Source organism: Danio aesculapii, chromosome 2, assembly GCF_903798145.1.
Source record: "Danio aesculapii chromosome 2, fDanAes4.1, whole genome shotgun sequence".
Lineage (NCBI taxonomy): Eukaryota > Metazoa > Chordata > Actinopteri > Cypriniformes > Danionidae > Danio > Danio aesculapii.
Genome location: NC_079436.1, coordinates 42500950 through 42513988, shown reverse-complemented (window position 1 = coordinate 42513988; position 13039 = coordinate 42500950). Strand labels below are relative to the sequence as shown.

At 33.6% G+C, this 13039-nt stretch overlaps 1 protein-coding gene across 1 annotated transcript in view; it reads left to right on the top strand.

The window, feature by feature from the left end:
• Positions 1-2658: 2658 nt before the first annotated feature.
• The window catches only part of myo10 (myosin X), a 105869-nt gene continuing 95488 nt past the window's right edge, over positions 2659-13039 (top strand). The window contains exon 1 of the mRNA XM_056479884.1: positions 2659-3057. Coding sequence (XP_056335859.1) covers positions 3037-3057 — 21 coding nt within the window. The 5' untranslated portion in view covers positions 2659-3036. The remainder of the gene's footprint in view (positions 3058-13039) is intronic.

The window sequence follows — 13039 nt, the reverse complement described above, 5'->3', positions numbered from 1 at the left end:
CATAAGTCTTTACATGTAAAATGACTGAACAATTTGTCATAATATTTTGTCATAATGCATTTTTCTATAAATTTCAGATTTAGATTATCTAAAGATTTTGAGCAAGAGACCAGCTTTCACCGGCAATCTATGCTGTTTTGCTATTTTAAGAAATGCACTTACTGTTTTGCAAATTTCAATTATGATCTGAGAAATGTACCAAAGCGACTGAGAAAAACTGTAAAAGGATAATTCACTCAAAAATGAAGTTTCTTACTCTCCCTCAAGTGGTTCCAAAACTTCATGAGGTGAACTATAGCTTTAGATAGATAGATAGATAGATAGATAGATAGATAGATAGATAGATAGATAGATAGATAGATAGATAGATAGATAAATGTTACTAAAATGCAATATTTTACCTCATATTTAAATAGAAAATAAACTACTGCAAAGAATAAATGCAAAAAGGTTTTTTCTGAAAAAAATAAGCACGCCTTTCAAAAAGCTGGCTATGGGCCTGATAGTGTAATGTTAATTAACTAATATAAAGAAAGAGTTTAATAAAGCCTTCCATTTATTGGTTTATTTTAGCCATAGTGCTAATGAAACATTTTTCATATATCAGTATTAATAAAAGATGGAGCACAGGCTGTAGTTTTTCTGACAAAACTGAAATTTGCTACTTTGAGAGATCAGGAGAACTGGCAGGGATCATACACTTTTACATTTAGCTGTTTATTCTGCAATTAGTTTTCAGACCATACTCAGACTATATCAGTCTGATATATCATTAGACTGGTTCTCTAGTCGTTAGCTCATATGTCCACCTTTTTTTTTTTTTGCTGCCGCCATCCTCACTTGTGTGTGTCACACACCTTCACACACCATATTCCTGCACGGGATCCCCCCGCAGTTTTGGCGCTGTTAATTCTAAACGCAGCTACAGCCTCTCACATGACAGCAGGGAAAGACACAGCCAATCACAGTGTCCATATGTGTGTTTTTTTTTAACTCTTTCTGCATGTCTAGATTACACTTTTTCTCAGTTTTTTTTGGGGTGCATTTCTCACAACACTATTTACATTTGCACAACAGTTAATGCATTTCTCAAAACAATTAGTCATTTGTGCACATCATGGTAGCAGTTTCTCATTCCTTCCAGCAAATGCTTTTGGACATGCATCAATTTCTTTCATACAACTTTGCTGTTTTATAACATCATTTGCTTATGTTGTGTCAGTGAAAATTAACTAAACTTGTAGATGCTGAATAGTAATTCCATATAAAACTAAGAGTCCTTATTTCATTACTTGAGTCATTACATACAAAAATGTTGAACAAGTTGTCAAATAAAAAATAAAAAAATGTAAATCTTTTTTACCCAGAAAATGTCTTCTAAATGTATCAATTTTATGAATTATTTACAGACCTATGTATGTTGTAGGTTTAGTTCCAATATGTATTGCAATATTGTTTACAGTTGTGCACAGCTCTACCCGAAGGAAGTGTATGTTTGTTGTAAATAAGGGTGTATTTATTCTTTTGCACAATGCTGTGAATAAATTAGAATTGCAAAGAGGATATGCTGTAAAAATGTAAAACACATATTCAGTGTCTTGTACTCAGATACCTAACTAAATGCAGTGGCTAACTTGTAGTTTTCAAATGGCTGTGAAAATAGTATATAGTGCTGTCTTGAGCATTTTCAGGAAGTGTCACCAAAATCAGATTTTTTTTTGCATTGGAAAAAATGTACAGAGTAAACTGTCATAATAAAAACATGACAAAGGCATTTGACTATCTTGTTCATAAACAATGGTGTAAGGATTTTTTATCTTGATGACACTGACACTTTCATTGACATGAATACTTGCTTCTGGGGAATGAGATATCCATTTTGAGCAAGTGACACACTTTTGCAGGTTATCAACTAGGTTTTGCAGTTTGTACTAATTGTTTTGAGAAGTGCAATAACTGTTGTGCAAATGTAAATAGTGTTGTGAGAAATGCACCAAAGCGACTGAGCAAAACTAATATTGACAGTGCGATTTTTAAAAGTCAATTAAACTATTGGTGGGGACATTTCATTAGTTGATGGATATTGGTGGGCACGCGTCCCCTCAGTCCATGCTAAGTCTACACCTGATCGATCGAGATAGATAGAAAAACTGTAAAAGAATAATTCACTCAAAAATGAAGTTTCTTACTCTCCCTCAAGTGGTTCCAAAACTTCATGAGGTGAACTATAGCTTTAACTGCTTTGATAGATAGATAGATAGATAGACAGACAGACAGACAGACAGACAGACAGACAGACAGACAGACAGACAGACAGACAGACAGACAGACAGACAGACAGACAGACAGACAGACAGACAGACAGACAGACAGACAGACAGATAGATAGATAGATAGATAGATAGATAGATAGATAGATAGATAGATAGATAGATAGATAGATAGATAGATAGATAGATAGATGAACAAAAAGATAGATAGATGAACAAAAATATAGACAGACAAATAAATAGACAGAGAAAGACAAACCAACAATACAGACAGACTGACTGACGCGACTCGCCAGGCTTCGGAATCGGATCTTTTGGAGTTTTGCCATTCAAACCGCGCCGGGGGAGGAGCCAACAGAGCGCGAGCCGAGACGAGTCGACTCAGCGCTCCGGACTATAGTCACTGCAAACTTGGCAGGAGACGAAGCCCTCGCTGCCCGCCGAGGCGCGTGTCACACCGGCTTACAAAGTGACTTTATAGCCCGTCACGGCGAGCCGCGCGAGCCCCGGTGCCACTGCACTCGGGGAAGAGCCAACTTTTCCCTGCTCTCGTGACTGGCAACGTAACGCATGATAGTTTCTAACATCTGTATAGTCTGAAACAAAGACGTGTGTTTCTGCGCGAGAAAAAGAGAAGCAAACAGTGGTGTGGAGATGCAGTGATACAGTGCAGGACTGCATGACACTTTTCACACGGCTCAGTGACACTTATGTTTCGGCTCGTGGACTCCTATGAAGACCTTGGAAACTCGTAATTATAAGGACAATGGATAACTTTTTCACCGAGGTAAGTTGAATATGAAAAATACAGTGATGTTAAGCTATAACGATGATGTTCTGTTTGTTTACGACAAAAGCTAAATATTGTATGCATTTATAATGTTTATTTGCTCATATAGGCCTACATAAGTTGCTTAATTGTAGTTTTGTTTGTTTACAACCGTGTGTGTGTGTGCGTTCGTTGAGTGTCAGTGTAATGTGTTTGACTCCATCGGTCACATCAGTCATTGGCTCGGTTCTGAAGGGTTCAGGCATTTCCTTACCTTTCTTCTCATTTCCTCCTCTACATCCCGTGACTATTATTAGAAGTGTACAACTGTACACTTGCTGAATTGATAAGTAGTGGTTGATTAGTGATAAGTCTACAAATGACATAGATAAGATAGAAGTATCTATATTTTATAATGTCTTATATTATAAAAGTATCTATATTTTGTCTAATGCAGTAGTGATGTTATATATTCAAAAATGAAATAGATATATTATAATGTTTATATGTTTTTTACAGCACAATACATTAATAATAGTGAGGTTGTATGATGAGTTTTTTTTCTTTCATACAACACTCATCTAAATTGTCATATTGCTTAGCCTACTGTATTATTATTACATTTTAACATGACATAACATTGTTATGTTTGTCTACAAAATAAAAAAACCTGATTCTGACTTTCATTCATTAAAACAAAAATAATAAACAAACTTTAAAAATAATAATTAAAAAAGCTATTAAACCTGACGAATTGAAACTGAAAAAAGCTTTCATTATTCTTACATTCAAAATGTGATCAAACTTCTCTTGTCATAAATATATAAACAAGATCTTTTTAGTGTTTAAATTACTGTTACACTGGATGGCATTTTAGCGAGTGTCTTCTGTAAATCATAAAATGCATGACAGGGATTATATTCTGCTCACATAGAAATTAAATGTAACAGACTTCATACTTTACAGAAAATGATTCTGGAAATCTGCATATAAAGTTCTAATGAAGTGAATGCCTGTTACAGAAACAATAATTGGGCTAGCTGTTGTCAGGACTATTAGACAATCGTTTTATTCTTCATCCCTCTTGACCAGTTTGTGAAATGAGCATGACATGAAGATCAGCAGCAACAGCCTCTCCCATGGGTCGCATGATTCACCAGTGAAGGCTCTTAATATTGGCATTAGTCTTCTGGGTTGTGCTTTTCACTCATGTGGGCGTGAGTGTAATTAAATAAATCGTCTCAATAAAACCTACTTGAACACACCAGCTGACAGTTAGAAGGAGAAGCACCAAAAGCGGTGGACTTGGCAAGATTATTGCTGACATAATATTAAAAGTTAAAAAAGTTGTAAATCCCCCAAAATACTCTAAAATACAATTAAAAAATGTTGTATCAAATATAAACATATCTATAACTGGGGTGAAATAAAATCAAATAAAAGCAATGCATGATTATAATAAGTAAGTCATGGTTCAAACTCAGGGTTGATTATTATGACGTTTCCTGTTTTTAGTAATTGTAGATTTTTTAACTTAAATGTGAAGTTTCCCATTTTAGACATTTTTAGATGAACTTAAATTTAAAGTTTCCCATTTTTAAAAATTTTAGTTGAACTTAAATGTGAAGTTTCCCATTTTGAAAATTTTTAGATGAACTTAAATGTAAAGTTTCCCATTTTTTTTATTTTAGATGAACTTAAATGTAAAGTTTCCCATTTTTTTTATTTTAGATGAACTTAAATGTAAAGTTTCCCATTTTTTTTATTTTAGATGAACTTAAATGTAAAGTTTCCCATTTGTAAAATTTTAGATGAACTTAAATGTAAAGTTTCCCATTTTTAAAATTTATAGATGAGCTTAAATGTGAAGTTTCCTATTTTAAATTTTTTTGCACCTTTTTAGACTAAAATTTCCCATTTTTAGAAACTAGTAATATTTTAGATGAACTTAAATGTGAAGTTTCTAATTTTTTAGAAATTTTTAGATTAACCTAAATTTTGAAGTTTCCCATTTTCAGAAATTTTAGACATATTTAGATGAACTTAAATTTAAAATTGACCACTTTCAGAAACTGTAGAAATATTTAGATGAACTTAAATGTGAAGTTTCCCATTTTCAGAAATGTTAGAAAAGTTCAGATGAACTTAAATTTGAAATTTCCCATTTTCTGAAACTGTAGACATTTTTAGATGCACTTAAATGTAAAGTTTTTAGAATTTCTAGAACTTTTAGAAATAATTAACAAATTTCAAGTTTCTTATTTTCAGAAACAACATTTTTAAATTAACTTAAATGTAAAATTTCCCATTTTTAGAAACTATAGAAATATTTAGATGAACTTACAGTTGTAATTTGAATTATTAGTCCCCCTGAATTATTAGCCCTGTTTATTTTTTTCCCCAATTTCTGTTTAATGGAGAGAAGATTTTTTTCAACACATTTCTAAACACAATAGTTTTAATAACTCATTTTTAATAACTGACTTATTTTATCTTTACCTTGATTACGGTAAATAATATTTTACTAGATATTTTTTAAGACACTTCTATACAGCTTAAAGGAATATTTAAAGGCTTAACTAGGTTAATTAATTTAACTAGGCAGGATAGGGTAATTAGGCAAGTTATTGTATAATGATGGTTTGTTCTGTAGACTATCTGAATAAAATCTAGCTAATTAAAAAAATTTAAAAACTGCTTTTATTCTAGCCGAAATAAAACAAATAAGACTTTCTCCAGAAGAAAAAATATGATCAGACATACTGTGAAAATGTCCTTGCTCTGTTAAACATCATTTGGGAAATATTTTAAAAGAAAAACAATTCAAAGGGGGGCTAATAATAATCCTATGTTTAGAATTTGTTTTTATGAACTTAAATGTGAAGTTTCCCACTTTCAGAAATATTAGAAATATCTAAATGAACATAAATGTGAAGCTTCCCATTTCAGAAATCTTTGACATTTTTAGATGAACTTAAATTTAAAATTGACCATTTTCAGAAACTAGGAATTTTTAGATGAACTTAAATATAAAGTTTCCCATGTTCAGTGTGGTTTCCAGTGAATTTATCATAACCTAAACAATACAAGTGTGACAGATTCAATTAACCTTTTTGATTCATTCAAACTTCATACCATTCTGACGCAGAGGGAGAAGCTCAAAAATCAGTGGACTGCACCAACTTTACACAATAGTGTCAAATATCCACCGGCTGCTGCATATCCAGCCTGTGAATTGGTTCTGGACAAAAGGAGCAGTCTTTAAAAAAGACACAGCACTGTGTGTGCGGAAACAGATTCAGCCGAAACATGCGTGTGGAATGTGTGGAAGAGCTGAGCTTGTGAATGCATGAATGTCTTCTACATGACTGACCTCAGGACAAAAAAAAAATGATATGATTTCAGTCAGACATTGCTCTTCTGCATGTCTAACTTCACAGAGAGTGGAAGAGAGAGAGTTCACGTGTAGATCTGCTCATGTATTTTGGTGTAGTGTGTATGCACAACATGCACACATTTCTGTTTGCATTAATGGTCGCAGGCCTGCATGTCCGTTTTGTTTTAGGTGTGTGTGTGTGTTTGTGCATGGTTGTATTTGCACAGCGGTGTGTCTGAGGTTATCTCCTCCCTGCAGTCACTGTAGGCGGAGCTTATTCAAAGGTAAAGCTCTTTATTTTCATCTGAACTGGCCAATCAGAGGGCCAGGTACTGTTTGACAGTTGTTTTAGTGCTGAGGAGTGCCACTATGGGAAAACAAACACTCCGGGTTATTCTTTTTTTATCCTGAAACAAAAGGATGCTTTGGATTTAATCATAAAGCATTATATATTATGAATTCACTTTTGGTTCTCTCTTTTTTGCTTGCTTGGCATTCAAGCATGACCTTTTAGTGAAATGAAGGCAATATGTTGTAGTTCAATATTTTTTATTGATATTTTGTGGGGATTTTATAGTTTTGCAGTAGTTATAATCCATTTATGAACCAGTTATTAGGCAAAGATGTTATTGGCATGACGTTTACGACTATTGTGAATCTTAAAAGGTTTGGTTCACAGTCTGAACTTAAATGTGAAGTTTCCCATTTCTAGAAATTTTTGAAATATTTTTGAAGTTTCCAATTTTAGAAACATTTAGTTGAGCTTAAAATTAAAGTTTCTTATTTTAGAAATTTTAGAATTTTTTTGCAGTAGTTATAATCAATTTATAAACTAGTTATTAGGCAATGATGCTATTAACACAATGTTTCAGACTACTGTGAATCTTAAATGCTTTGAAACATGTTTTTGTTTTGTTTTTATTATTTATTATTATTTGTGAGCTTATCGCAGATGTCATATAAAATGTGAACTTTTAAATGTAAAAACTGCTACAAAGTATGATTTTCAAAATTTGCATGACACATCTGTTGTCCAAAAGATGTTTTACTTAAAAAAAAAAGTTTCAAGTTATATCGCACCATATCACACCATAAGTGTGATATGCAGTGCTAATTTTGTTGACGAAAAATTTCGACATGATTTTCCTGACGAACAAGTTTCTACCATCAAAAACACGACGAAAACTAAAAAAAAATAATTAAGTGATGATGACGACAACTATAATAAAAATGTACTGATATTTTCATTTACTAATAAAAATAAGACAAGCATGTGATTGAGGGATTTTTATAAGTAACACATTATCATTTGCCAGTCAAATGTCATTACTCTACTTATTTAATCAGTTGTATAGCTGAGCACCAACTACTGTAACACCAAATACAAGAGAAAGTAGCTTGAAACTGTTCAACAGACTGGTTAAAAAGACTAGTAGTGTACCACGTTAAAATAAAGGGTTTGCTAAATAATAGCATTTTCAGTAGGCTACTGTTCTTACAGGTGGATTGATTGCTGATACGTAATTTTACATATTACTTATGATATAAATACAATGCATATCTAATTTTTGGTCTTCAATGGAAAGGATATATTTTAATGATACTCTTTTTATATAGTTTTATTTAATTTTAAGTTTGAATATTTGTGTATAAATAAATGTATACAATATTTGAATTAAATTACACCTCAATTAAACCAAGTATATTTTAGTCAATTAAATCAAAGTCCCTTTAAGGCAAGTCATTTTACTCGGCAGCCATCTTTGAAACGACTCTTGGGCAGTATGCTCGGGCATTCTGTCTGCATGAGGAAACATCAAATTCTTCAAAATTGTTTGCCAAGCTTATGATTACATTGCATATTTGGAATCACCAATCAAATAAACAAGAACTGCCTCATAAGATTAGTTTCTAAGCGTCCAAATCAAATAAAACCGGCATATTTTTAGGTTGCCCAAGCTAATGCGCATGCGCACTCAAAATGAATGAGATCACGACACCAACCTCATTTATGGCCTATCTACACATTATCATCCTCTGAATAATGATTGTCTGATCGCGCTGCTCTTTTGAAGTAATCCACAACTTGGTCTTGATGCCGAATCTCCTCCAGAAATGACAGTGACTCTTTGTTTGTGCGTTGTTTGTGTAGTTGCTGTCATGTGATGTGCGTTTGTTAGGAATGACTGTACCTCATGTTTATTTCATACAGATTACAAAACAAAAAAAACTGTTTTCAAGTGCTCTTGGTTAATTTAAAAGCACAGGTTTTAAGCTTTATGTGAATATGTTTCTTATGTCTGTCAAGCAAGTATTCGCTGAGATTCCAGTGTGTTTGTTGACCACCAAACTCTCTCAAAAGCACACGTCTGGTCCAACGAAATGTCACGGCAATTCGTAACTTTTTGATTTAGTGGCTAATTCGTATGAATTTGTTCGATCTAATTCATACAGTTTAGTGCGATTTGCTCATCACCCAAAGACGGTTGGGTTTATGCGCAGGGTTGGGTGCCACGCTCTTTTTTTATAATCATACATTATCGAATGACTGAATTAGCCACTAAACTGACAAAACGTAAAATACTTTCTCATGAGATCAGGCTGTCTGGTCCGATCCCCATCCCCCGAAGAAACGTCAGTCAATATCGATCGACGATTGGCTCCCGTACTAGTAAGCAGGGCTTCATTTGCCATATTGACCATTACACTTTTCCCCATTCAAAACTATATGAGTGACATGTCTTGTGTATTCTATAGTCTTTTACTAAATCTAGAGATTTAATCAACTAAAATCTTATGAAATTTAGTCAACTAAAACTGGACTAAAACTAAAATGATTCAGAAGACTAAAATATGACTAAAATTTAAATGGAATTTTAGTCAAAAGACTACGACTAAAACTAGATCAAAATTTGTTGTCAAAATTAACACTGGTGATATGTAGACATTCCCTTTAAAATGTACTCATTAGTCTGTTATTTACAACTTTTAAAAAAATTTTACATGAAAAATGGAGGTTTTGACACATTTAGTTAACTAAAATTGGGAATATAATGTCCTCAAAGTTTGTAAACGTGAACTCCTTACACACATTTGATCATGTACCCCCTTTGCTCTACTCATCTGCTTGGTGTCAGTTAATCCTTTATCTCACACACACACACACACACACACACACACACACACACACACACACACACACACACACACACACACACACACACACACACACACATTAAATCTTGTGAGCAGCTTAATGATTACACAGCACAGTGAATCAAAGCTGCTTTCCAACAAGAGGAAAACCCCTCAATGCTCACGCTGATAAAGAGAAACACTTGATGAGAAAACCGTTAGAGCTTTCATTACGCATTTGTTCTTTTGTTTTTAAAGGCTTTGTGGGATCTATATTTCTTTTAAACAACTACTGCAGCCAAAAACGGCAATCTATTTATTCAAAAATTTATTCATCCTCCCGTTGGCTTCCTTGAAACACTCGAGACACGTTGAGTTATGTATTGAATGAATGGACACTGATGCTTTCCAGCTTTAAAAAGATGGCAGCTGTGCTATAAAAGACTCAAGTGTGAAATTCCAAGCCTTCTCAAGTCATTGGATAGTTTTCAGTGATATCAATAATACTATAATAATAGTTTAAGGTGTTATTTAGCAATAATCCTAAAGTGGTCTACTGTGATTGTGTTTTGCTGGTCTCAAGGATAAAATCAGTTGAGTTACTCATTAAAAACCAGCTGATTCATTTGATGACTTAACAAATGAGTTTTTTACACAATATAGACTCATTCTGAAAGTGTAGCCCTATATACATTTCTGGAAATCACAAATTATGTAGCCAGAGACGCGTATGGCTGCATTTCGTCTTTAAAACGAACGCTACAGGGTGGTATGACGCTGTTCCTTTTCGTGCTTATCAGTTGACCATTTACCTCCGTGTAGACGACTTGTCTGCTGTGTCCAGGGGCTTGCCACGTACGTCGGCGAAGTTGTGACGTGGAGCGGAGTTGACTATGAGGACGGGGTTCAAGTCCGGCATAGATCGGTTACAAAAAGCAGGTGTAACAAAAACAAAAGCCAAAAAGTAAACTAAACAAGTAAATAACAGGGTGAGAATGTGGTAAAACCTGGAAACGCAAAAATCAGACAAGGGCTTTTCTTCAAGGGTTGGGTTTAGGGAAGGTGGTGGCTGCTGGTCAATCGGTGCTTTTGAAAACATTATCGGTTGGGTTTAGGGAAGGCGGTGTGTGCTGGTCAATCGGTGCTTTTGAAAACACTTTTGGTTGGGTTTAGGGAAGTGGGTGGGCGTTAGTCAATCGGTGCTTTTGAAAACACTATCGGTTGGGTTTAGGGAAGTGGGTGGGCGCTGGTCTGTGCTTTTGAAAACCCAACTTGTAGCATTTTCAATTAATCATTAACACCAGCTGATTCATTGGAAATATCTAAATTTTTTTTTACAATATAGATAGTACAATAATTATGAGCTAAAAGTAGAAATTTTATAATACAGAAGATGAATGTTATGTACTGGATGAATGCTTTCAAGCTTTAAAAGACAGTTAAATTCCATACTAATTTCAGCCATATTAATAATACTACAATAATAGTTGAAATTATTACTTGGGAATAATCCTAAAGTGGTCTATTGTGTTGATGTCAAGAATAAAAGCAGTTAGACTGGTGAATTAATCATTAACACCAGCTGATTTATTGGAAATATCTGACTTTTTTTTTTTACAATATAGATAGTACAACATTTATGAGCCAAAACTACTGTAAATGAACGGGCACTGATGCTTTCAAGCTTTATAAAGAAACCAAACGTACCATAAAAGACTCAATAATGAAGTCACTCGGTAGCTTTCAGTGAGATTAAGACCAAAGTTTAGATCATTTACTTACTGATAATCTCCTCCTACAGTGAGCCGTTGAGACTGCATTGAATTGAAGCCAAGAATCAAAATCACTTGGATTTGTGAATGAATCATGAAGACCAGCTGATTCATTGTGAAAAGCTCTGACTCAAAATAATGATTTTTGCTTCCTAAAGGAGCTCCTACTACTTTTATAAACACAGGGAGCTGTTGGTTTGATATCGAGAAGAGGCTTTAAATACAGTGTACATGTTAAAAGAGCATTTATGATACTCTATATATATATATATATTTTTATACATTTGAATTAGGGGTGAACAATATATCGTTTGAGCATCAATATCGCAATGTGGGTATCTGTAATAGTCACATTAAAGGATTCGATTATTTATTAAAAGATATTACTTTTTTGTCATTTATACAATGTTTACCATGTTTTTTTTCTTTTTTTTTCCGTTTTTTTTTTTGTTTTTAGAACTGATTGTTTAGTTTCTGCATCTAAATACTGTTAAACTCCCTGGAAAACCATAAAGCACTGTTTATTTATTTATTTTTGCTTGTCATTTATTGTCATTTATGCAAATGCACTGCATAGAAAAAGACTTGATCATGCCAGTTGATCTAAATTAATGAAATCTGTCCAAATAGAGTTATTCAAATAATCTGGTGAAATTGTAATCATATTGCAATAGGGTGCAATTGTCATGCGCATTATTCTATAAAGCCGGCTTTATAATCAGCTGTGAATCTCCAGCACCTTTGTTCAGCTGGAGCAGTGTTTACTACACAAAGCCATAGTTCTCCGCCAAACTATGCAAAATATCTCATGCGACATTAATATGCGATTAACATTGTGCGATATTGACAGCTGTTTGCATAGCTTCTCGTTGAACTATGGCCATTTGTAGTAAATGCTGCTTATGTTAAACATGAAAGCATGTGCAAATATCACTTATAATGACATTTTTTGCTCAACATTTACTTCATAGTTTCAGTCAAGTGTTTGAATTAAGACCTTCTGTGAAATGATGCATTTTCTTACACAGAAAAAAGCATGCAACTTATTTTATCATATTGTTATAAGCAGTGACAAATGCGTTGCATCATTACATACTTTATTACCAGATAAATTATAGTAAGAATAAATTGGATAAACCATACGTTGTCGTGGTCATGTGTTTATTAATCCTGTTGAATCAAATGAAAGCAGTTATATCTTTTTATTCTAGTTATATCTTTTTACTCAAATTACTGTAATTGAGTAGTTTTTCTCAGGAAGTGTAATGTACTAAGTAGTTTTAAAAATGTGTACTTTTACTTTTCACGTGAGTACATTATTAGTGCAGTATTGGTACTTTTACTCCACTACTTTCTTTCACCCTGCAGTCACTACTTTATTTTTTCTTGTTTATGGGGATTAGAAAAATCTGTCCTGGGATTCCTGTTCAGTCAAATCGCACATAGAAGGTAAATCGTATCATGATGAACTACCTCAAGACAGGTGATTTATAATTGCAGCAAACTGTTTGTAAGCATCAAAAGTGTCCAAGAAGATGTCTAAAATCGTCACACACATTGACCCAGAGACTGTTTAGATGCATGTCACTGATGAGAAGATGACAGATTTTTACCGTATGATGACCAAAATAGCCTTAAATACTCAGCAGGCACAAGACGTCAACATGACATTGACATTGTACTCCAACATCCTGGGGACATTTTGTTTGGCAATGAA